This window comes from Ictalurus furcatus, chromosome 4 (genome assembly GCF_023375685.1).
Source record: "Ictalurus furcatus strain D&B chromosome 4, Billie_1.0, whole genome shotgun sequence".
In the NCBI taxonomy this organism is placed as follows: Eukaryota; Metazoa; Chordata; class Actinopteri; order Siluriformes; family Ictaluridae; genus Ictalurus; species Ictalurus furcatus.
The window spans coordinates 23,263,661-23,290,464 of NC_071258.1; the positions used below are offsets into that span (position 1 = coordinate 23,263,661).

Below are 26,804 nucleotides of genomic sequence, written 5' to 3' on the forward strand. Positions count from 1 at the left end.
ACATGTTTAATGATTTCCACATTATTGTACTCTCAGAATGATGGTGTTTCTATGTCAAGTTGACAGTTCTTTGATTCAGTTCACTTTCCAGTAGAGATGGTAAAGGTTTGCACATCTATTCCTCTTTAATTTTTCCCAAATTGCCTATTTCCTGCTGAACACAGAACACAATTATTGGTGTATGTCTAAGATGAACCCAAGAACATTTGTTATTCACCATAGGGAGAAACTTCACAGACAGTTAGGATCAAACCAGTGGACCCTGGAGCTGTGAGACAGCAAGCCTACCTGTTGTGACACTGCACCACTGTGTCACCTGTATACAGTCAGGTCCATAAATATTTGGGCATCGACAAATTTATTGTTATTTTAGTTGTCTACCACAGTAGATTGGAGTTGAAGTTAATATACAAGCTCAAAGTGCTTCTGATTTAATTTGACGGTATTTACATAAGAATCATGTGAATGGTGTAGGAATCACAGCACTTTTTATGTGATTTGAAACAGATATGCCTACCTCCTGAAGGGTGTTCTTGATCTGGCCAGCTGTCGGGAAGGGGTTTTTCTTAACCAGGGGAAGAATTCTTCTGTCATGCACCAGAGTTGTTTTCCATTCTCTTCAAGACAAATTGGTGTTTCTGAGCTCACCCATGCTTTCTTTTTAAAAATGGTGCTTTCTTTCACTTAAAAAGGGGTGGAGCAGATATTTTTAAAAAAAAGAAGAATGCTGTAGTTCCTAAACTGTTCAATCTTGTTTTGATATGACAAGAGCCTGGACTAGTAGTTGTGAAGCCTGTTTGGTGAAGTATGGTTTGATTTCTTGATGTTGCACAGAATGAACCTACAGGACTGTGCAGTTGTTGAAATGTGGTCTGTAAAGCTCAAACTGTCATCAAAAATTACCCCAAGGTTCCTGGCTGTCCTTGTTGGCTTGAGTGTGGTTGAGCTGAGCTGTACAATGAGGTTGTGGTTGACCGAGGGGCAGGCTGGGATGAAGAGAAGCTCAGATTTTGCCAAGTTGAGCTTAAGGTGGTGTTACCTCATCCAGTCCAAGATGTCAGACAGGCAAGCAGAGATTCGCGCAGAGACAGATGGATCTTCAGGCTGGAAGGACAAATAGAGCTGGGTGTCATCAGCATAGCAATGATATGAGAAGCCATGAGACTCAATCACCTGCCCCAGAGATGTAGTGTAGATAGAAAGGAGCAGTGGACCCAGAACTGACCCCTCAGGAACGCCAGTTGTGAGTTGCAGAGATTCAGAAATACCTCACCTCCACAATACCTTGAAGGATCTGTCTGAGAGATAGGATTCAATCCAGCACAGAGCCGTTCCGGTGACGCCTACGCTGGAGAGAGAGTTGACAGGAGGATCTGATGATTCACAGTGTCGAAAGCAGCAGAGAGGTCGAGTAGGATTAGGACAGATAATCTTGAGGTTGCTTTTGATAATTGTTAGGCTTCAGTGACGGAAACCAGAGCAGTCTCCTTGGAGTGACTGCTTTTGAAGCCTGATTGCTTGGTGTCCAGGAGGTTGTTCTGTGTGAGAAAAATGGAGAGTTGATTAAAAACAGCTCTTTCAAGGATTTTGGAAAGAAAAGGGAGGAGGGAAACATGTCTGTAGTTGTCAACTGCAGCAGGGTTAAGTGATGTTTTTTTAAGCACTGGGGTAACCCAGGCCTGCTTAAATGTGGTAGGGTATGTGCCAGTAGAGAGGGATGTATTAAAGATGTGTGTGAGTGCAGGTAATAGTGTAGACAGGTTGTAGGATGGCTAGAGAGGAGGAGTTTTTAGACATCAGTCTCTGAGAGAGGAGAGAAGTTGAGAGTTACATGGAGGAGTAGCCGGTCTATGCATGTCTGGGGTTGCGAACTGGTTCCTGATTGATGTAACCTTGTTGGAAAAGAAAGCAGCAAAGTCATCTGCAGTGAGAGAGGTAGGGGAAGGGGAGGGAGACAGAGAAGAGAAGAAAAGATTTTGAAGAGAGTATGGGTGTTGGGAGAGCTGCCAATATTCTCTTGGTAGTATGTGGCTGTAGCAGTGGAGATGCTATTGGAAAAAGAGGAGAGAAGTGTTTGGTAATTGGTTAGGTCAGTCGGATTGTTAGATTCCGCCATTTACTTTCAGCTGCCCTTAGTTTGGCCCGGTTGTTACACAGAGCTTCTGAGAGCCAAGGGCTAGAGGGTGATGTGCGAGCGAGTCTGGAGGTTAGGGGCAGATGCTGTCAAGAGAAGATGTTAGAGTGGAACATAGCATGTCAGTTGCAGTGTTTAAGTCTAGTGAAGAGAGGTGGCTATCAGAGGGAAGTGAGGTTGTGACAATGGAGGAGAAGTGTGAGGGGGAAAGGGAGCGAAGATTGCGATGAAAGGAGATAGAAGGTGGAGACACTGAGGGGCATGAGGGGAGAGAAATAGAAAACTGGATAAAGGTCAGAGGTGTAGAGAGGAGTAATAAGATGTGTGATGCAGTTACGTGTGAGGATGAGGTTGAGCTTTTTGCCGGCTTTGTGAGTTGCTGCTGTGGCGAACTGTTTGAGGTCAAACATGGGGAGGAGTGCAAGAAAGTCAGCTGCATGTGGCTTGTCTAGATGAATGTTGAAGTCACCGAGGACCACAAGAGGAGTTGCGTCATCCGGGATGGTGGACAGTAGCATGTCAAACTCTTCGTTGAATTTCCCTAGTTGACCTGGCGGACAATAAAGAACAAGAAAGTGCATTTTGGCAGGGTCAGTAACTGTAACAGCATGAAATTCAAAGGAAGTGTGGGAGCAAGGAGGAGAAAGACACACAAATTTCCATGTTTTGGAGAGAAGCAAACCTGTACCACCCCCTCGTCTGTTGGAACGTGAGGTATGGGAGAAGTTGAAGTTGGAGTCAAGGGAAGCGGGTGTGGCAGTGTTCACAGTATGGATCCAGGTCTCACTCAGAGCCAGACCACTGAGGTTGCAGTGGGTTGCAAAGGCAGGAATGAAATCTGCCATGTTGATGGCAGATTGGCAGTTCCAGAGTCTGATTGAGAACGAGAGGGAATCTGCAGAGGCCACATTCAGAGAGCGTAGGTTGTCCAGGTTGAGTACTTTTCTGGTAGTGTGCCGTGGTCTGGGCCTGTGGTAAATAACAGGGATAAACTGATGACACATGTTAGTGTGTAAACAGGTAAACAGCGAGAGGAAGAGAGGAGAAAAAGTATACTTAGTAGCGTGAGTGTTGTCTTGTCGTCGTCCTTGCTCGGTGGACTCGGGCAGATAGACTCACAGGTCTTTACACGACAAGAGCTGATGCTTCTGCCTCAGTGTTTCCTACTTCTTAAGTACTGTGTTGGGGTGCTTCACAGCTGGGCATGCCTATTTAATTAGCAAAACAAAGTGTAATCGTGTGAACGAGCGACTCCTGACTGAAAGTGAATATGAATATTGGAATCAGCTTTAATTTAGCAACGTGTAAACAGCTCATAGCAACAAGGAAGCGCAGTTACAGCTTCTATCTGACAACCGATGCTAAAATCGCTTTTGCTGTAGTTACAACTGACAGGCACACTCATATAGTCCTCAACAAGTGCTGGGCACGCCTCTTTAATTAGTAAAACAAAGTGTCAATATAACTGACTGTGTGGTTGGTCAGCCTTATGTTGTAGGCCATGTGATAATTCCTTCCCAAAGCGGAGGAGGATGGATGAAGAGGACAGCGAAGAGCCACTCCTAGTAGAAGGCAGCGTGCGAATCCTGTTGAGTAGGAGGAATTTATCAGGAGGCCTGTCCGAACCCATCCTAGTCTAATTCCAATATATATGAAAGAGCTATAATCTTCAAAACCTCGTATTCATCACCTCACACTCACCATTTTTTTTTATTTTATTATTTGTGATGGGTATTTAACCCCTAGACTCCAGCATTAATCTTTTTTTAAATAATGTATAATTAATAATGGATATTAATTACATTTATGTGGCTCTAATTAGTGCAGATGTATGGTATATTCATGTAAATATGTATATATTAAGTGTTTAAGATTAAGGAATAACAGAAAAATTGCATACATGCCCCCCTGGCCCCCCCAATTGGTCTATAGTGTATTAATCCACTTATACCACAGCAATTTGCCAAACTGAACAATGTTTAATTTATCCATGAACAAAACCTAACACAGTTTAATGGTTTATAGTTCTGAAAGTGTATCTGAGTCTTCCATAAATGTTAATCAGATTTCAATCAGAATCGAACAGTCAGTGTAGTAGGAACTGTACTAATATCTGTATATAATACCCTAACCTAATAAATGTATGTTAATATAGGTTTATAATAGCTGTATTGCATTTTTTGTTTGTTTTTGCTTATAAATAATCAGTAAAGTATCGTTTTTTTTGTTCAACACTCATGTTTCAAGTGTCTTTTCTTACAACACACTTTAAGCAGTTCTCATTGGTTTCACATATACTTACAATGTAGAAATTCTCCTTCAGTTGAAAGCTTGGTGTTCAGAAGTAATTACACTGTTCTCCTCACACAAACAAATACACTAGCCAACAGTCTGAACCTGTTAAATCTGTATAATTAATAATCTGGTGTTATTGTAATGCCAAATATACTGGTAATAGATGAAACTCAAGGTGCAATTTTGCTGTTAAGATTTTAAAGTTAATTCTCACAAATGATTGCAGCAGGTACAGGTGAAATTTACAAACTGAGTTTTTTTTCTAAGCATTAATGAAATAAATAAAAAATACATGCAAACTCGATTTTTATTTGTTCTGTGTAGTTGTCATAGCAAATACTGCTCTGAATATAACCAGATAGAGAGAAAAAATTTAGAGTAACGATTAATGACAAGTTCAATATTCAATCAATATTAATAGTCATGAAAACATTGTTCCACTTGATTTATGCTACAAAAGTGTTGATTATGTTGATTCATTGCTTGTATCACACAAAAACAGAGGACGCTTTCATTGTTAAAATTGATCTAGCACAGGTAAATTTCAAATATTACACAGATCTGTCATCAATATTGTATAAGGGAGTTATAGACCCCAGTTATGTACTGGGTCAATTTGACCACGTGAAGACCCCCAGTAGGAGCAAAAAGTGAAGGCCACACAAGGGCATCAACATTGAATCAAAGAAAACATGTTTAACCATCTGAGGGATCTCTATAGAATTATCAAATGCACAATGATAATACATCCATGATAATGGTATAAAGACATTAAGGCCATGTTAAAGCCATACTTAAAATATTCATTTTAAGTTAATAATTTACTTTCATTCTTTAATTTGGGTATCATGGTTGCTGTACACACTATAATTGTGTCTTAGCACATAAAAAATGTATGATAACATGAACAAGTGCATAACACGGTGAAAATACAATAACATTTCATTTGCAGTTTTAAATATTGATATAGGACAAGTTTCATTTTCACCTGGTTTTCATTTAGTATCTTCATCTCCCGAGTGTCACCAGCAGAGTTTATTTAAAGCACAGGTGTAAGGAAGCAGTAAGGAGACACTGACCTAATAAACACACACACACACTCTCATCTGAAGCTTGCAGGTTATGAGACTAGAGTTCTATCTTTGTTGTCTTTTAGCTCTACAACAGACCTCAGATTAAGGTATTTATATTTATGTCTACAGACAACTGACAAAAAAAAAAAAAAAGTGGGCATGAAAGTGGCTGTCTGTGATACCACACACTCGAGTCTGCTTCACCAATATATGGTATTTTGCATACAGGCATTTATATATTTATATTCATATATATATATATATATATATATATATATATATATATATATATATATATATATATATATATATATATATATATATATATTCAGGTCTCTACTTTGTTTGTAAACTCTAAGGTAAAACCAGCAGAAAAACTAAAGGTTAGTCACTGCTGGCCCAAATTTAGCCTATTACCCAAAAACACTTAAAATTCAACATAGAAGCAAATACTCACATCTGTAAACCCAGTTGGAGATAGAAAAAAAGACACCAGCCGTGAGTGAGAAGAAGCAAGGGTCCAGATTTATTGGTTCCGTTCCACCACACGAGATCCACACCGATGAGAATTCTCAGAAGTGATCTGACACCCGGAGCTCAAGCTCCAGTATTTATACTGTATTTACACAGTAGATAACCAATATATTTCAGAAAGACTATGATATCAATACCAATAGGGTTCATCTACATTACCATTAATAGCTCATCTACATTACCATTATGTTTTGAAAAAGGCCTTTCCAATTTACCATTAGGTTCGAAAGTGGAGAGAGACAAAACAATTTAGAGAGACCTTGGTCTCACTATTATCTCGCGGGGGCAGCTACTTGACTCAGCTACCCTTATAAATGGCTCCTCATGGTTTTCTCTTAAAATTAAGGCCTTCCTTGCGAGACAAGAATCTTCACCATCTGAATTATGAGTAAGTTACATTTTTCTGTATTTCTGGTTTATAATTTATTTTCATATTTGCTCTATATCTCTATTTTATATATAGTTATACTGCTTGCAAAATGGTTTACTGTACTTCCTACTTCATAATATCATTATATTACCCTTCTACTATCCTACATATCCTACTACTCTTTATTTTTATAAAGAGTGTTTTATAAAGAGTATATATTTTATTATTATAAGATATTACCCTTATAATATCTTAATACTCCTTTTTTATTATTCTTATAAATTTATAATGTTATGTGTGTGTGAGAGAGAGAAACAGAGAGAGTGTGTGTGTGTGTTATGTCTACATGCCCGCCCTTGACTGTACGAGAGTGTGTGTGTTTGCACTCCTCAGCTCTTATACTTCTTTTTGACTTTTTGACTAATAAACCATAGTGTGTTACTCTTAAAAGATCTTAAAGTGTGAGTCCAATTCGTCGATATCCGCCTAATACCGCTTCTGTGTGTCTAGGTGCCCATCGTCATTTCTTCTTCTCTACTTTACTGGATCTGGATCTGGACACTCACTATCAGCTAGCGCATCTCACTACTGACATCATGGTGCTACTTAACGTTCTTCGCAGCACCCCCTCTGGAAATGGAAATGCGGGGCTCCCCCCCCCCTCTCAGATACAGAATCCACCCCATGAATGTGTGTATTGACGCCTCTACACAGACAGACCCTCCGTCCAGCTTTCAGTCTGAGGATGGTGTCACCTTCTCTGATCTGGGCTCTGACCATTCTTCCCTCTTCTCACCTGTCAGTCCGCCCTACTCCCAGTGGTCTCCTTATTTCACCTTTGCTGACTATCCCATGTCCCCAGGACGCACCCCATTTTCTTCCCCCTACCGCTTTCCTCAAGATTACGCACCCACCAGTCCTGTGAATTTTCAACAAAATTACATATTACTCATACTTGGTCTCCCTCATGTTTATTTCATGTCATTTTTATCCACAACATCATTTTGGTAAATTACAAAGAAATCGAAAGACCATGCACTTTAATTTTTTTATAAAAGTCATGCCACTCCACTGTACTAAAAACCTGTGTCTGTCCTTATCTCTTCTGCTATCTCCATTATGAGGTACCTGACTGGAGGCAAACAAGCTCCTGTACAAGTTCAGGACTCAGTGATGAAGACTAGGGCAAAACCACCGGCATTAACTCTGTTAAATCTAAAGAGCAGGCATTTGTTGAACTTTTTTATTATTATTTTTTTTAATATAATGTTGTTCCCCTACATTAAACAGTTTGTTCTTGTTCTACCTCTCTTGCTACCTTAATCACGGTGAACCTGACTTGTGACACAGAAGCTCCTGTATAAGTTCAGGACAAGTAAAAACTACGGCAAAACTAAAGGTTAGTCACTTTGGTAAATTACAAGAAAAATCTTTGAAAGAAAAGGCAATGCACTAGAATTTTACGTTATGCTGCTCCACTATGTTAAAATCTTGTGTCTTTTTATTCCTCCCTTGCCACCTCAGTCATGGGGTACCTGCCGAGGCAAATGAGTTCAAGTTCAGGTCACCAGTCAGGACTCTACCTCTGAGTGTCACGATCTCCCCTTCTGGCAGCGCGCTCGGAGAGACAAAGGGTGTGCGCATGCACGAGCTACGTGCACGAGTGCTCAGCGAGTGCATGCTCTTCGGATGTTGATAACAGTGACATTGTTTACTGTGGACATGTGCATTTGTTTTGTTCCTCTTCTGTCTCCTCCCTGTTTTGTCATTGGTTGTTGTTCGATGGTGTGGCTTTATTGTTGTCAGCTGCCAGCACTTAACGCTGATTATGTCTGGGATATATACCACTCGCTTCCCATTACACCTCGCGGAGTATTATAGTTAAAATAGTTAGATAGTTAATGTTATGTACCTTGATAGATTTACTTAGTTTAAACTTTAGAATAGTTCATTTAGTCCACGCTGGTTTTTCCACTCCCAGTTCATAGTACTAGTTCATGTTTCTTGTTTTGTTTTGACCCTGTTTTCTGTGACCGCGACTTCGATTCCTGCTTTGCCCCATTTATGCCTGTTTGCCGATTGCCCGACCCTTTGCCTGTCTTGACTATGTTTTTTGGATTACGATTTGGATTTGTCTGCCTGCCCTTAAACAAATACGTCTTTACCTGCACCTGCTTCTGTATTCTACTCCCTTAGGTCTCGCGACGTGACAGAATACTCTGCCCAAACATGGAAGCAGCGGGAGAATGAGGAGAGCATCACTATCAGAGCATCATCATCAGTAAATATACGGATTACTGGCCACGATTCTTATCAGTGTAGTTTCCCCAGAGGACTGCCGCCAAACTCCCACCTGAGACATATGGGTTAGAGAGCTACCCGATGATGTTCCTGTGCCACTGCCAAGTGTACTTCTGTAGCCTGGCATATCCCAAGCCTGACAAGAAACAGTGGCTTGGGTTCTTAGTGTCCCGGTTTGGCGGCCCGGCCCGTGACTGGGCGGAGCAGCTGGTATGTACAGGGTCCACCGCCCTCAATGATGTCACTCAGTTTGCGGAACTTTTTCTGGAGGAGTTCACGCAGTCAGGGCAGCTACACGGCCTGGATTTACTGGGGTGGAGTGTCAATGGGATGCCCCAGGCTGACCTGCCATTCCACATCTATTATGAGTGGATTGACAGGGCAGCCTCCACAGCTCCGCTTCAGGTTCCGGCCAATGTGGGGGAGGTTCCTCCGAGATGCATGACTGAGGGCTGTGGGAAAGAGACTCAGCTACAATGCCCCACATGTAAGAAGCTAGGTCTCCAGGAAGCAGAGACCTGCTCTAAAGAATGCTTCAAAAGCAGCTGGCGTAAGCACAAGCATCTACACAAGAAAACCCCTGCGGAACTACAGCCCGAGGTCAACGCGGTGACCTCAGAGCTCCAGCTTGAGACCCACGACAGGGTCTCAGCATCTGAGCTCCAGCCAGAGGTCAACGTGGCGACCTCAGAGCTCCAGCTTGAGACCCACGAGGAGGTCTCACATGCTGAGCTCCAGCCAGAGGTCAACGTGGTGACCTCACAACGAGAGCTCGAACCTGAGACCCATGAGGTGGTCTCACCCGCCGAGCTCCACCCAGAGGTCAATGTGGTGACCTCAGCGCTCCAGCTTGAGAACCTCAAGGTGGTCTTGCATGCTGAGCTCCAGCCAGAGGTCAATGTGACGATCTCAGAGCTCCAGCTTGAGACCCACGAGGAGGTCTCAGCACCTGAACTCCAACCAGAGGTAAACGTGGCAACCTCAGCCCCAGAGTTTCAGCCGGAGACCCATGAGGGGGTCTCAGTGCCAGAACTTCAATATAAGGTCACGTTCCTGCTAGAGGTCAACGAGGTGACACTCCAAGTCCTGTTCCTGTCCCAGGTCGAAGAGACGACCAACCCAAGCTCTGCTCATGCTAAGTTCCTGTCCCAGGTCGAAGAGACGGCCAACCCAAGCTCTGCTCACGCCAAGTTCCTGACCCAGGTCAAAGAGACGACCAATCCAAGCTCTGCTCCTGCCAAGTTCCTGTCCCAGGCCGAGGCCGAAGTCAACTACGAAGTTCTGCTCACGTCCGAGTCCGCTGACATGGACGACCAAGTTCCGCTCATGACCAGGTCTGTTGACAAGGATATCCAAGTTCTGCTCACGACCGAGTCTGTTGACACAGACAACCAAGTTCTGCTCATGACCGAGTCTGCTGACACAGACAACCAAGTCCTGCTCATGCTCGAGTCGGCTGACACAGACGACCAAGTTCTGCTCACTACCGAGTATGCTGACACAGACAACCAAGTTCTGCTCACGCCCGAGTCAGCTGACATGGATGACCGAGTTCTAATCGAGCTCGAGTCCACTGAGGACATCACTCTGCTCACCTGTCACACTGAGGATGTCACTCTGCGTTCCAGCTTTGCGGAGGACGTTGCTCTGCATTCCAGCTTCACGGAGGACGTCGCTCTGTGTTCCAGCTTCATGGAGGATATCGCCCCACTTTTCTGTTCCGATGAGGACGTCGCTCCACTTTTATGTTCTCATGAGGACGTCGCTCTGCTTTTCTGTTCTGCTGAGGACGTCGCTCTGCTTTTGTGTTCTGCTGAGAACGCCGCGCAATGTCCTGGTTCAGCTGGGGACATTTTGCCCAGGGGGCCAGGACCGCCAATGGAGAGGAGTGTTTTGTGGCGCTCCGAGAGGAGCGCCCTTGGGGGGGTTATTTCACGATCTCCCCTTCTGGCAGCGCACTCGGAGAGACGGAGGGCGTGCGCATGCACAAGCTAGGTGCACGAGTGCTCAGCGAGCACATGCTGTTCGGATGTTGATAACCATGACATTGTTTACTGTGGACATGTGCGTTTGTTTTGTTTCTCTTCTGTCTCCTCACTGTTTTGTTATTGGTCGCTGTTTGAGGGTGTGGCTTCATTGTTGTCAGCTGCCATCACTTAACGCTGATTATGTTCTGGATATATACCGCTCGCTTCCCATTACACCTCGTGGCATATTATAGTTAAAATAGTTAGATAGTTAATGTTATGTACCTTGATAGATTTAGTTAATTTAAACTTTAGATTAGTTCATTTTTCCACTCCCAGTTCATAGTACTAGTTCACGTTTCTTGTTTTGTGTTTTGACCCTGTTTTCTGCGACCACGACTTCGATTCCTGCTTTGCCCCATTTATGGAGACATTTTACCGCTTTTAACACAAGAAAATACACTGTCATAGTCCAGGATTTGGTTCAAGCATACAATCACAATTACCATTACAGCATCAAAATGAAACCTGCCGAGCTCAACGAAGCCACTTCCTTCAGACTATTTAAAACCCTCTACAGACTGTTCTCACCTAAGTTAAAGAAACTAAAATCCAAGTTTAAAGTCGGTGATATCGATAGAATTTCCCGTTTAAAAAGACACTTTGGAAAAGTATATGAGCAAAACTTTACGGATGAATATTTTACAATTTCTGAACAGGTACCGAGAGGTCCCCTGGTATATAAATGACAAGACTATGATGGTGAAAAAATTGAGGGAACATTTTATGTACCTGAGTTAGAAAACCTGTGTAAGAAAAAAAAAAAAAACATCTTTGTTTCATTTTGAACAGTACATCTATTCTTTTTAGATTTTTTTAAATAATATATTTTTAAGGAAATGTTTTGCTTGTTCAGAGTTCAGAATAGTGCTAGTGCTTTTCTTCCAGGAACTCTCTAGTTTCAAAAGTTTGAGAAAATGAGATATTACATTGCCTCTGGAGAGTCACCTAACATTGTAGAGAAGTGGCAGATCACTGGGAAGGTTTTCTTCTTGATCACTGGGAAGGTTGTCTTGCATGGGCACCCATCACTGTTCCTCTGGCCCATATCCCTCTCATTTGATTAGGTATTCGATCCTACCCCTCCTGCGCTGCGAGTTTAGGATGTTCTTTATGAGGTAGGCAGGTTGACCGTCGATCTCCAGTGGGACAGGAAGGGTGCTGAGGGGCACATCCATGGCTAGAAGTCCAGGGATAACAGGCTTGAGTTGTGAAACTTGGAACGATGGTGCTATGCGGCTGTGACGAGGTAACTCCAATTTGTAGGTCACTTTGTTAATTTGCTTGATGATCTTGAAAGGTCCGGTGTACCTTGGGGTGAGTTTTTTGCGAGCATGTGGTTGTTTAAGGTCCCTTGTGGAAAGCCAGATTCTATCACCTGGCTGGTACTGTGGGTGCTCACTGTGATGACGGTCAGCCTTATTCTTGTAGGTGCATGAGGTCTGCACAAGACACTTGTGTGTACTGGTCCAAACTTGTTCGCTCCTCTGGAACCATTGGTCAATGGCCGGTGATTCGGTGGGGTTGGCATTCCATGGGAATGGCGGAGGCTGGTAGCAGTCTTCATCACTGAGTCCGGAACTTGTACAGGAGCTTGTGTGCCTCTGTCACGTAATGAGGGTTAGGACAGATGCAAGTGCAGGTTATGGCAGTTTAATAAAACAACAAGTCCAAAGGATAAGGCAGAAATCAATAATCATGAACAGACAGAGGTCAGGCAAACCTTACAGACAAGGCAGGGCAAAGAGACGAGGTCGTAAACGTAAGCAAAGTCAAAAACCAGAATAAACAATCAAGGTATCAAGGCTTAGTAACGACAGAGACAAAATGTAACTGTGCGTATACTTCACAATGGCTGTGTGTGTGAGAGTCTCTTAAGTAGTGTGACTGATATTGTAATTGTGTCTGAATAGTTCTCAAGAGAAGATTACGTGACAGTGTGTAGCTTTGGGAATTGTCATTGGCCATGTTTGTAGTTCGTAGTGCATTCTGGGAAATGGAGTCGCTGGTTTGCCATGACATGACAGCCTCAAGACAGGGACACCGTAATTGAGGTAGCAAGAGAAATAAGAAACGACGAAACTATTCAGTCGAGTGGAACAACATGAAAATTTTATTAAATGTTCAAGTGACTAGACTTTAGATTTACTGTAACAGCGAGACTAACACTTATTTTTGCCGCTGGTTTTGCTGTAGTCTTTAGCACTGAGGTAGACTCCTCAACTTTTACAGGAGCTTGTGTGCCTCAAGACAGGTACAACTTAATGGAGACAGCAAAAGAGGTTTAAAAACAACAACAACAACAAAACAAATAAACCCCCAGTGTATATAATAGTAGAGACAAAACTTTTGTAAAAGGTAAAAAGTTGTAAAACTCATACAGCAGTTTGTATGCATTAAGAAATTTATCACATGACTGAGGTAGCAAAAGAGGTAAGACAAGATGATTTAACACAGTGTAATGACAAGACACAGATGCTGTGATAGAGCTGTGATATACAGTATATGTTATGTCAAAGCATTGTGGTGTCTCTGGATTTCAAACAGTGCAGTGTCATGGACAGTTTAGACATGATCTTATTATCCACATGCTAATCAGATAATCAAGCTAATCTGTAAAATAATATAAGAAATGCCCCTAAAGAAAGGCGGGGAAAAAGAGATAAGAATATAGATGATGGAGGACAGTCTTGCATCTGTTTTAATATAATAAAACTAAGGTGCTATTTTTATAGTCAGAAACAACTGTAGCTGTGCTGACTGTAGCTGTGCTGACTGTAACTGTGTTGATTGTGCCTGTGCTGACTGTAACTGTGCTGATTATGCTGACTGTAACTGTACTGACTGTAACTGTGCTGATTGTGCTGACTGTGCCTGTGCTGACTGTATCTGCACTGATTGCACTGAGTGTAACTGTGCTGATTGTGCCTGTGCTGACTGTAGCTGTGCTGACTGTTACTGTGCTTATTGTGCTGACTGTAACTGTGCTGATTGTGCTGACTGCAGCCGTGTTGACTGTAGCTGTGCTGACTGCGCTGACTGTAGCTGTGCTGATTGTGCTGACTGTAGCTGTGCTGACTGTAACTGTGCTGACTGTAGCTGTGCTGACTGTAGCTGTGCTGACTGTAACTGTTCTGACTGTGCTAACTGTGCCTGTGCTGATCTGAAAGCCACTGACACAGTGAACTTCACTCACCTTACGACTTGCCGAGTCTCTGCCTCTTCGAGGAAATGTTATTTTAAATATTCCATTTCTTACAACCCAGTTTTGTAGATATTCACTAATTATATCACATGACTTATGCATTAGACTCGGCACTAGTACACAGATGTAAACAGCTATAAACATCTGTCTAACATGTAATCAGTACTAATACTTAACATACGGTGAAAACTTAGTTTAAAAACTACAGCTACAATTCACCCAACTCATAATTACATACAACTGACTGAATTATTTTATACATTTATATTTGATATTATGAGCCTACTAATAAAATTCCACAAATTAGAAGTCAACCACTCAAGTACTTCAGGAAGAGGATCAGTGATCTGAGCCATTATACACTAATGCATAAGCATTCGATGAAAACCACTACAGTGACTAAAAAATCTTTTACTGCTGCTGTTATCAACTGTCTTTAGATTTAGTGCTCCACTTTGTTCACACCATTTTAATTTAACCTGTTTCTGTGGTAGCGCTATTTTAATCCATCAATATGCTGCGCAACCTGACGCTCCAGACAAAATACATCTAGTGTGACTGTCCCGAATTTAGTAAACAAAGCTGTTTACACAATAGCATGGAATTAAACTAGACTATACCATTTCACATGTTCATATAATGTGGATATACCCAGGTTTTTGCTTTCCGTGCTGTTTCACTTTCGTCCGTGACACCAACGTGTTTTTGTTTCATGTTCTCGTGCATCACTGTGGTACTCCCGTGCCACACAAGCTCAACTTTGAAGAACATGCATGTTACCATCTTCTTCGCTGCATTTAATGTAAAATGCTCCCATGCCTTAGATGACTCGGGACACACACTTTTTTTGCCGCCGGGTTATCTGTGTTCTCTGCCATTTCACACGTGTTTGCGCCCGTGTTTTCATCAAAGCAACATCATACGTAAACGCCCCCTGTGACGTCAGCAGACCAACTAATCGATAATGATATTCGTTGCCGACGATTTTCATAATCGATTATTATCGATTATTATCGATTAGTTGGTGCAGCCCTAACTGAAATAAATTTGTATTGAACTGAAAGAGATTGTAATGTTGTACCTGAATAAAGTAGTAAATATCCATATTAGGGGGAATATATATTAACATAACGGTTTAGTCAGTTGTCTTAACTAGATTAAATACAGTAGCATTAACATTTAGTCACCTAGCAGCTACAGGCTAACTTTACTGTACTCAATATACTCATACTGACATCAAGTACCTTATTACATTATGTAGTGATTTAACTCTGTGTATTAGTCATTCTAACAGATTATACATTTTATTTACTTGATTTATAGTTACAGCTGAGGGAAAAACTCCAAACTTCACTGTCACAATACATTCAAAATGAATTAAAATACTATAACCTCTTAGTTCTTTTCACAATTTAGGTAAAAACCTGAGAAATGATTTTATCAGAAAATAAACTGACAGATAAAACCTACATTAACTAACTTCTCTGTACTTTAACTGTATCTTACCTGTTCAACTGCAGCAATAATCACTGTTTTTTCTTAGTACAGCTCGAATTTACTGACTTTATCACTATTTCTCAATATTGAATCTGATTAAAATCGCTACAACAGCGGGTGAGATCAGGATCTGTGGAAGACACTAACGATGCTAAAGTCTGAGGTGAATAAACACCGGGCGCGCGTGCAAAAGGCGGGAAAGCCTGGTGACGACATTGCGCGCTAACCAGTGTGTGTCAATAAGCTGTAGAAACACTTCATGTAGGGTCTCACTGCTGCCGGTGTGGAGGGGGGAGGGGGGAGGGGGAGGAGGGAGGGAGTAGGGCACAGTGCGGATTGGGACGAAGCCATTAAAACAGCATTAATAAATGCAGTGCTCAAAAATGCTCATAAATGCTGCGATATAATTTTTTTTTAAAAATCATAAAACGAACAAACAAATGAATAAATAAATACTTCTGAAGATTTTGATTATCCTCAGAATCGTAACGTTATTTTGTATGCATCCATTTCATTCACTTTTTTTTTTTTTTTGCTTTCACAAAATGGCTGCCAATCATCAAAACTTTCTGCTATGAGTGATGCGCGTGAAAAATCTGATTGGCTCCGATTCGCAGGCTTTTTACTCTGTTGCTGAGGCAAATCTAAGTAGATCAGAGATATATTGGCTCCAATTCGTGGTCTTTTTACTATCCGGTGTTGACTGCCAAGGCAAGACAAGAAACAAGAAAGCTGCTCCCACCATGTATGTAGTAATTAAATGTTTAAAAGAAAAATGAGTGTGGGCTTGGAGAGATGTGTAAAGGAGAAAAAATGCTGAGTGATCCAAAGAGGACTGGATTGGTGGAGCACGGAGCGGTTGGAGTAAAGACACCTGAAGGCGGCTGGAAAGCTTTTCTGGCCCATTTTACATGTAAATATAGCCGAAATCACAGAACAGCCACTGTCTTTAACTGATGTGTATGATGATTTTGTCAGACAACAGAAAGGATTTGAGCAGAGCAGCAGCTTGGACGTGACTGCTGGTTAACATGAGTTCTGAAGTCAAACACCAAACAAATCGGAGAAGTAATAATCAATTCAAATATAATGGATCTACAAACCATCGCCTTTTCTATTTCATTTTTGTATGTATAGAACTTGAAACATTTTTGGGTGGTGCACATGTTACTATTCAGTCTTACTCATACTCATCATAACTGCTGACCTTTTACACCTTTCCCCAATACACGTGTTTTTCAGATAGACGATGATCCATACAGGACTCCAAAACAGACAAAGGTACTTAGTTCAAATTATGAAAAGTACAACTAAGATCTTTGTTATTGTTGCTTAATAAAAATACAATTGTTGATTGTTCATGTTAGTTCATAGTGCATTAACTAATGTTAGCAGATACAACTTTTGATTTTAAGAATGTATTAGTAAATATGGAAATGTACGAACTAAGATTAATAAATGTCGTAGAAGTATTGGTCATTGTTAGTTTGTTAACTAATGTTAACAAATGAAACCTTATTGTAAAGTGTTACCATTTCATTACCTTCCTCAATGCAAAGTCAGGTCATAAGCCATTGTAAATAAAATAATGCACTAATGGTTCAACCATTGACACCTGTATTACACAATATGAATTAATTAGGCCTCTTTGGCATCTGAATACAAACTTGTTTGTAAATATAGTAGAAGTTCATTTAATTTCTTACAGACCATGTCCAAAACGTTCCCAGAGTTCCCAAACACTGAGATCAAGGCCTGCATGGCACTAAAATGAAAAGACACCAGGAGACAAGCAGAAAGGTACAGTAAATATAAGAACTTATATATACTGTGTATGCCAAGATACTGACGATTGCATAATTCATAGAATCCAGATTTGGATGTGTTCTAGGGCCGGCTGTGGGTTTGCACAGGATCTGTGCTTGTTTATATATTTGACTCTGAATGCATAGACCAGTCATCATTTGAAAATAACAGGACCAAATCTGAAATACAGATAGAAAAGAAATGAACCTTTACTTTGACAGAATAGACTGGTGTTCGTACTGCACTAATCTTTCATTTTGTCTTTCAAACCCAAAACAGGGAGCCTATTGGAGGAGACGCAGCAGAGGACTGAGACAACACACACGCACAAACACACACAAATAAACAAATAAACTCAACTAAAAAAGAAAATAAAAGCTTGATTTGAATCAATTTGTTTTAATGTCTTTATTGAGGGAAATATGAGCATAGACCTTACAGAAGAACATGGTGCTGTTTGGCATGGTAAATTACTGCTTACTCAATGTGTAGCTGCTATTTACAATGTTTTTATAAAAAATGTAAGTACAAAGACTATTTTGTATTGTACACACCCACTTGTGTCTCACATGTAATCACACGGGAATTTACATGGGATTCACACATTAAACCATGAAAGTGTTCCAAAACCACACGTTTCCCATGTGCAAAGAGCATGTTTCACGTGTTCCACATACTGCACTTGTCATTTTAACAAGTTTTCACACATTAAATGTGCAAAGGGCATGACTGTCCCACTGCTGCCCTGGTTCTGCTGAGTGTAATCATCATCCACGCTGTTTCCTACATTACTGTACACGCTGCTTCCTACATTACTGTACACACTGTTTCCTCTCTGGTGTGTTTAGTACTACTGTGAAAATCCATTTCACTCATGTGGATTTATCATATCTGTAAAATCAAAACAGAGAAATAGTTTCAGCACTGTATCCAGTGTCATTTCTCTTAGCCAGAAGCTATAGTATATCTGTTTTTTATTATTAAAATCATATATATCAATAGTTTCACTAGATAAACACAATAAATATGGCATGAAAGTAGAATAAACATGAAGAATGAGATTATTAAGTTCAGTGGTATTCCTGTGTAGAACAGAATCAGGTCAGGTCAAAGTGCACTTCTATTAAATCAGATCCACAGAAAGCTATTTGCATGCAGTGATGAGTTACTGTTGGGTTTTAATTCTGATCCTAAATAATGAAGGCATATTCTGTGTGCTTCTGTCAGTACGATTACCAACATGCTGCTGATTTGACCATTTACATTACTCTTACACAACACTCTTACACTTACATTATATTCTACAGAAACTACACATTCTGTACTGTGTGTTAAGTTTACTGACCGTATCCGTCCTCCTGAATGCTTCAGTAACTCCTTGAGTTGTGTGACTGAATTTCCCAGTTCATTACCTCTGAGATCCAGATCTTTCAGATGTGAGGAGTTTAACTTCAGAGCTGCAGTCAGAGCAGCACAGCCTTTATCTGTTATTCTGCACTTTATTAACCTGCAGAGAGAAAATTTTTTAGTTTCTTTACCTCACAGGATTAAATAATGATGATGTAGGCATGTATGTAACAATGAGATGCAGAAATATAATAGTGAAGTACTTGTCTACATTGTCATTGTGTATTATAAAGATCTGTGTACGGTCTGTGAAAGACAACTCTAAAGTGTAATCCTGCATCATTATAAAGCTTCATTCAGTGTTTCATTACTGAGTTACTCACTCCAATTTCTCCAGTTTACACTCATGTTTCTTCAGTAGATCACAGAGCTTCTCCACTCCTGAGTCTCCTAGTTCACACCGACTCAGATCCAGCTCTCTGATGTGTGATGGATTTGTACAGAGAGCTGAAGCCAAATCAATGCAGGATTTCCCACTTACACTGCTACATAATCTGCAGAAAAGGAAACAGTGTTTATTACACCATTAGAGAAAGAAAGGATATAGAAATGACTGAAGTAAGAACACTAACACATTTCTAAATCTCTGGTTTCTGTTCTTCTATCTCATATTCTTTCTTCTGGTTTTTACCAGACTCATATGGCTGGGTGATAACTAAAATAATAATTATAACCATTAGGGGTATAACAATATACAACATTTAAATACGATACGATTTCAATACAGAAAAAAGCACTGCCTGAATATGTGCCTTAGGCTTCCATTTTTAATTGATGAAAATATTTGACATTATAAAAGGACAATAATTAAAATTTAATGACTGTGTTTATGTTCTAACTCTTAGAAGCGTAAAATAAAACATTCAATATAATGTAAGAAAATGAAACATATGAAGCGTGGGGCTTTTCTTATTCTTATTCAGAGGAGGAAGTGTAGGTCTGATTAAGTTTAAATGTTTATTACACCTCACATGATATAAGTGATATTTTATGATGGATAGCCGACTTTGTTATCATGTTAAAAATCTCCACCTGCAAATGTATTTACAGTGAGGGAAAAAAGTATTTGATCCCCTGCTGATTTTGTACATTTGCCCACTGACAAAGAAATGATCATTCTATAATTTCAATGGTAGATTTACTTGAACAGTGAGAGACAGAATAACAAAAAAAAAAATCCAGAAAAATGTATGTCAAAAATGTTATGAATTGATTTGCAATTTAATGAGGGAAATATGTATTTGACCCCTCTGCAAAACATGACTTAGTACTTGGTGGCAAAACCCTTGTTGGCAATCACAGAGGTCAGACATTTCTTGTAGTTGGCCACCACGTTTGCACACATCTCAGGAGGGATTTTGTCCCACTCCTCTTTGCAGATCTTCTCCAAGTCATTAAGGTTTCGAGGCTGACGTTTGGCAACTCGAACCTTCAGCTCCCTCCACAGATTTTCTATGGGATTAAGGTCTGGAGACTGGCTAGGCCACTCCAGGACCTTAATGTGCTTCTTCTTGAGCCACTCCTTTGTTGCCTTGGCCGTGTGTTTTGGGTCATTGTCATGCTGGAATACCCATCCACGACCCATTTTCAATGCCCTGGCTAAGGGAAGGAGGTTCTCACCCAAGATTTGATGGTACATGGCCCCGTCCATCATCCCTTTGATGCGGTGAAGTTGTCCTGTCCCCTTAGCAGAAAAACACCCCCAAAGCATAATGTTTCCACCTCCATGTTTGACGGTGGGGATGGTGTTCTTGGGGTCATAGGCAGCATTCCTCCTCCTCCAAACACGGCGAGTTGAGTTGATGCCAAAGAGCTCCATTTTGGTCTCATCTGACCACAACACTTTCACCCAATGCGCTTTCTTGAGCAGGGCGACCTTGCGGGCGCTGCAGGATTTCAGTCCTTCACGGCGTAGTGTGTTACCAATTGTTTTCTTGGTGACTATGGTCCCAGCTGCCTTGAGATCATTGACAAGATCCTCCCGTTTAGTTCTGTGCTGATTCCTCACTGTTCTCATGATCATTGCAACTCCACGAGGTGAGATCTTGCATGGAGCCCCAGGCCGAGGGAAATTGACAGTTCTTTTGGGTTTCTTCCATTTGCGAATAATCGCACCAACTGTTGTCACCTTCTCAACAAGCTGCTTGGCAATGGTCTTGTAGCCCATTCCAGACTTGTGTAGGTCTACAATCTTGTCCCTGACATCCTTGGAGAGTTCTTTGGTCTTGGCCATGGTGGAGAGTTTGGAATCTGATTGATTGATTGCTTCTGTGGACAGGTGTCTTTTATACAGGTAATGAGCTGAGATTAGGAGCACTCCCTTTAAGAGTGTGCTCCTAATCTCAGCTCATTACCTGTATAAAAGACACCTGGGAGCCAGAAATCTTTCTGATTGACAGGGAGTCAAATACTTATTTCCCTCATTAAAATGCAAATCAATTTATAACATTTTTGACATGCGTTTTTCTGGATTTTTTTTTGTTGTTATTCTGTCTCTCACTGTTCAAATAAATCTACCATTAAAATTATAGACTGATCATTTCTTTGTCAGTGGGCAAACGTACAAAATCATCAGGGGATCAAATACTTTTTTCCCTCACTGTATAGCCTTCACCAATCACTGGATTCATCAGTTACAGTATTTTTGGTTAACTGCTGTGTTTTTATTTGTAAGATGTAAGTATGAAGACTATAATTCTGTAGTAAATTTTGGGTAATATTAGATTAATTTAAATTTTATGAGATGTTTTCCTTCCCAAAAAGAGTGATTAGTGTCTGTCAGGGATTAGAGCTGATTACGTGTCAGTCACTGCAGATCAGACATTATCAATTTAGAAGTACAGAGTAGTGCTGTCACAATACTGGAGTTTCTAACTTCAATACAATACCTTAAAAAATATCGATATTCGATACAATGGGGAAAATTCCCCCAACATTAAGGGCATAAAATGTTAGATTTTGATTAAAAGATCAATATAACAAGGCTATAACATGACAACGAGGTATATTTTCACATTAATGAAAACGTCGGGTTATGCATGTAACCCTGTTCCCTGAGAAGGGAACGAGACGTTGCATTTAGCATAACAGTATGGGAATGCCCTTGCTCGCGTCACCGGTATCTGAAGCTTGTGTAAAATCATGCCTCTACTTATAGGCCTGCCATGATCAGGTGACGTGGCAATTAAACGCGTCGCATGATATATATATGGCACCTGTGAACCACGCCACCAGCCTCTATTATCTGAAGCGAAGACACAATTCACAGGCCTGCCCTGGTATGACAAAGCTATGCAACATCTCATTCCCTTCTCAGGGAACAGGGTTTCATGCGTAACCCCGACGTTCCCTTTCAAAGGGAACTTCGACGTTGCATTTAGCATAACAGTATGGGAACGGGAATACCCACTCCGCCATACCGAGGGTACGGCCTGTTCAAAAAGACCCAAGCCCGAGGGTCACTGCAAGACACTCGAGCCCGGGGTGGAATGAATATCCAGGCTGTAATAACGACTGAATGTGTGTGGCGTAGACCAACTCGCAGCAGCACACACATCCTGTAAGGACACCCCTTTGGACAAAGCCTTCGAGGAGGTGACCGCCCTAGTGGAATGAGCTCTTATGCCCAGAGGCGTGGTGAGACCGCGCGCCTCGTAAGCCATAGAGATTGCTTCCACTATCCAATTAGAGATGCGCTGCTTTGACACAGCATCACCTTTACCGTCGCCACCAAAGCAGACCAGCAGCTGCTCCGACTTACGCCACTGGCCGGAGCGGTGGATGTAAGTACAGAGAGCCCTTACTGGACACAGCAGGTGCATCCTCTCTTGTCCAGTGTGAGGAACAGAGGAGGGCAGAAAGCCTGCAACACCACAGGGTGGGCAGCCGATGTAGGCACTTTAGGAATATAATCCGGCATAGGATAAAGGAAGGCCTTGACTAATCCAGGGGCAAAGTCAAGGCAGGAAGGGGCAACAGAGAGAGCTTGTAGATCTCCCTCTCGCTTGAGAGATGTCAGGGCCAGTAGAAGAGCTACCTTTAGAGTCAGAAGCTTCTCAGAGTCTAAGTCTAAGGGCTCAAATGGGGCCCCTGACAGACCTTCCAAGACCACAGAAAGGTCCCAGGAAGGTATGCGCGGCCTGCAGATGGGCCTTTTTGTATATGAAAAACACAAGAAATAAACACGAGGGAGACCAAGGATTAGTAAGTAACTTTATTGGGAATTTATAGGGCTGACTTCATTGAGAATTCACTGGGCTGGTGGGTAGGTAATCCGAGATCCAAATCCAGCCCCTCCAGTAAAGGAGATAAGGAAAAGTGACGGGCACCTAGGACACATAGAAGAGAATGAACTGTGTTAGGCGGTGATATTGATGAGTTGGACTCACACTTTAAGATTAACATTATGATTTAGTATTCACAGAGATATCTAGGAGCTGGGGAGTGCAGGCAGAGAGATACACACACACACATACACAGAAAAGGTCAGGCATGCAGATACACACACACACACACACACACACAGATACAGAAGCACACACACACAGAAGGAATGAAGAATATTATAAGGATAATAAAAGGAGTATAAGGATATTATAAGGATAATAAAAGGAGTATAAGGATTATAAGGATATTATAAGGATATTATGAGGTATGGAGTACAGTGAAGGGGGTAAAATACTTGCAAGCATTATAAAATAGAAATGTAGAACAAATATGAAAGAAAAAGCATTATAAAACAGAAATGCAGAACAAATATGAAAGAAACTTACCCATAATGCACGGGTATGTGTGGAGAGTCCTCTTCTCACAAAAAACAAGTCAGGGGTGACACAGACGAAGGCCTTAATTTTTAAGAGAGAATCAAGACGGGCCATTTATAATATATTTGAGCCGTGCTAGGGCGGTGAGATAACGGTCGATGGGAACGGCTAGGGCGGCAGATAACGGTCGATGGGAACGGCTAGAGCCGCGCGATAACTGTCGATGGGAACGGCTAGAGCCGCGCAATAACTGTCTATGGGAACAGCAGACCCCGTGAGTACAAGGTCTCTCAAAAATGTTGAGTCATGTACGTAATGGTATTATGGAAAAGCTTTTTCTAAACATATTGGTGTTTGGGTTTAGAAAACTGTATAAATAAGGGAGCTTCAGCTCCGGATGTTAGATCACTTTTGAGACTCTCAGCGGTGTGGATCTCGTGTGGTGGAACGGAACGAATAAACCTGGACCCTTGCTTCTTCTCACTCACGGCTGGTGTCTTATGTTTCTTTCTCCAATTGAATGTGTGAGTATCTGTTTCTATGTTAAGTGTCTTCAGGTAATAGGCAAAATTTGAGCCTGCAGCCTCAGCCATCTGACACCACGCATGAACCTCGAAGTTAGAGGATGTTGCCCCACAGAGGCTCCATCAACAGGGGCGTGGCTGGCCAAAATGGCGAATGGCTTCTAAACGGCAAAATGGCTTCTAAACACTGACTGTAGAAGGAGCCAACCCTGCTGAGAAACGTTCTTGTAAGAACTCCAGGACTGTAGCTATTGCGCAGTTCACTGGGTCTAGCTGACGTTCCTCACACCACAAGACAAAAAGCCGCCACTTGAGAGCATACAATTTCCTTGTGGATGGTGCTCTAGCGTTTAACATGGTCTCTACAACCTCAGTTGTGAGACCAGAATCTATGAGCTGGTGCCCCTCAGGGGCCAGACCCACAGTTTCCATAGTTCTGGCCGAGGGTGATAAATCAGCCCTCCAGCTTGAGACAGTAGATCCCTGCCGATGGGAATCTCCCAAGGAGTGCCGTCGAGCAGGGAAATTATCTCCGAGAACCATATTCGAGCTGGCCAATAAGGTGCTACTAGCAGCAGACGTAGACGGTCTTGGCGAACTCTCACTAGAACTTGTGGGAGCAGAGCGATCGGGGGGGGAAGCATATGGACGTGACCTCGGCCACATGTGCACCATGTTGTCCAGCCCCAATGGTGCAGGAGGAGTGAGGGCGAACCACAGTGGGCAGTGTGTTGTCTCCTCGGAGGCAAACATATCCTCTTTCGCTTGTAGGAACCTCCGCTATATGGACTCCACCACTTGTGGATGGAGCCTCCAACTCCCGGGCCTCGGCCCCTGCCTCGACAGGATGTTTCCGGCTGCCCGGAATGTACATTGCACTCACTAACAAGAACTTTCCCTCTGCCCAGAGAAGGATTAGTTGCGCCTGCCTGAACAGGGGGCATGAACGTAACCCTCCCTGGTGGTTGATATATGAGACCACTGCTGTGTTGTCTGACACAACTAGCACATGGTGACCTCTCAACTGAGGAAGAAAGAATTTCAGTGCTAGGAATACAGCCCACATCTGTAGGCGATTTATATGCCACTCCAGATGAGGGCCGCTCCAAAGACCGAGAGCTGGACAGCCATTTAAGACTGCACCCCAGCCCGTGAGGGACGCGTCTGTCATTACCGTCTTGAGGTAAGGAGATGCCCCTAGAGTGTGACCCGAGGCTAAAAACTGCGGTCACCTCCAAATACTCAGAGCACGTAGGCATCGCTGTGCGACACTGATTACTCTCAGAGGTTTCATTCTCGGATGAAACCCCCGACTTTTCAGCCACCACTGAAACAGTCTCATGTGCAATAGGCCCAATGGTATGACGTTGGTTGCTGCTGCCACAAGGCCCAACAGTCTCTCGTAGAGACTGGAGGGGATGCCCAGACCTAGCTTTATCTTGCTCAAAGTTGATAGGATCAATTGTTCGTGTGTTGGGGATAGAAACACCCTCATCGTAGTAGAATCCCTTATAACCCCTAGAAAAGTTGTCCTCTGCACTGAGAAAGCATACTTTTCTTGAGGTTCAACCTGAGCCCCAAGCTCCTCATGTGGGCGAGAACAACATCTCGATGTTGAACCGCCTGTTCCCTGGATCATACTAGAATTAACTAGTCGTCCAGGTAGTTTAGTACACGGATGCCCTGGAGTCGCAAGGGAGCCAGAGCAGCATCCATGCACTTTGTGAAGTTGCAAGGGGATAAAGCTAGCCCGAAGGGAAGAACCCGAAATTGGTATGTGTTTTCTCCAAACGCAAACCTCAGGAACTTTCTGTGACTGGGCAATATTCCTATGTCGAAATATGCATCTTTCAGATCTATCGTCACAAACCAGTCCTCGGACTGAATCTGTGGCACGATAAGTTTGAGCGTCAGCATCTTGAACCTGTATGTCCGAAGAGTATGGTTCAGATGACGCAGATCTAAAATTGGCCGCATACTCCCATCTTTTCTGTGGATCAGGAAATAACGACTGTAAAAACCTCCCTCCCTTAGGGAACGGGGTACATGTTCCATGGCCCCTTTATCCAAAAGGGAACTTACTTCCTGCGCTAACATTGGGCTCTGCTCTGTGCTGACAACTGTGGTGAGCACACCTCTGAACCGGGGGGGTCGAGCTCTGAACTGGACCCGGTAACCCTTTTCTATGGTAGACAGAACCCATGGAGACACATTTGGCAGTAGTTTCCACGCTGCCAAATGGTCTTTCAGTGATGTTAGCTTTTCCACTTTCCGTTGGAGAGAAAGCATCAGATTTCCGTCGCCCTGTGGCAGCTTGCTGACCTGAGAAGACTGAAAACGTGGGATGGCCTTGGCCAGGGCAGGCCCTACAGTAGCACTGGGGGCTAACTGCCCTAGCAACCTCATGTCCCGTGATACGTCCCTCCTTGGCTCTTCAGGATCATTCCTTCCTTGCCTGCTTTGCTTTTATGATCATTCTTAGATCAGGCCTCTTACTAGGCTGTGGCTGTGGCCGCCCGGTCCCCTTGGCTTTCTGCTAACACACTCGTCTTCTGCGTCTCCCTCGCACTAGCGCTGGCCCGGGCTCCACTCATGGAGGCCCGTGAGAACTCTACACGACGGGGAAGGAACTGGCTGAATGCCGCCGTTTGCAGTTTTGCCTCGCGAAACCTCTAGGACATTTTCACTTAGGGGTGTACTCACTTTTGTTGCCAGTGGTTTAGACATTAATGGCTGTGTGTTGAGTTATTTTGAGGGGACAGCCAATTTACACTGTTACACAAGCTGTACACTCACTACTTTACATTGTAGTAAAGTGTCATTTCTTCAGTGTTGTCATATGAAAAGATATAATCAAATATTTACAAA

At 42.4% G+C, this 26,804-nt stretch overlaps 1 protein-coding gene and 1 long non-coding RNA gene across 2 annotated transcripts; one reads left to right on the forward strand and one right to left on the reverse strand.

The window, feature by feature from the left end:
* Nucleotides 1-1,417: 1,417 nt before the first annotated feature.
* Nucleotides 1,418-3,249, reverse strand: LOC128606311 (uncharacterized). Its single transcript, XM_053622346.1, has 2 exons — nt 2,472-3,249; nt 1,418-1,538 (listed from the first exon to the last, which is right to left on the reverse strand). Exons 1-2 carry the CDS (start codon nt 3,136-3,138, stop codon nt 1,462-1,464), a joined length of 744 nt encoding a protein of 247 aa, XP_053478321.1. The 5' UTR covers nt 3,139-3,249; the 3' UTR covers nt 1,418-1,461.
* Nucleotides 3,250-15,955: 12,706 nt separating this feature from the next.
* Nucleotides 15,956-18,095, forward strand: LOC128606312 (uncharacterized). Its single transcript, XR_008385658.1, has 3 exons — nt 15,956-16,717; nt 17,145-17,236; nt 17,522-18,095. It is a non-coding gene; the product is annotated as an uncharacterized LOC128606312 (long non-coding RNA).
* Nucleotides 18,096-26,804: the final 8,709 nt, after the last annotated feature.

Coding starts and splice junctions, on each gene's coding strand:
- LOC128606311 (XM_053622346.1), bottom strand. CDS start 3,138: ATGTGTCATCAGTTTATCCCTGTTATTTACCACAGGCCCAGACCACGG. Junction 1,539..2,471: donor GCTCAACCTCATCCTCACAC/GTAACTGCATCA, acceptor TTTCTCACACAG/AACAACCTCCTGGACACCAA.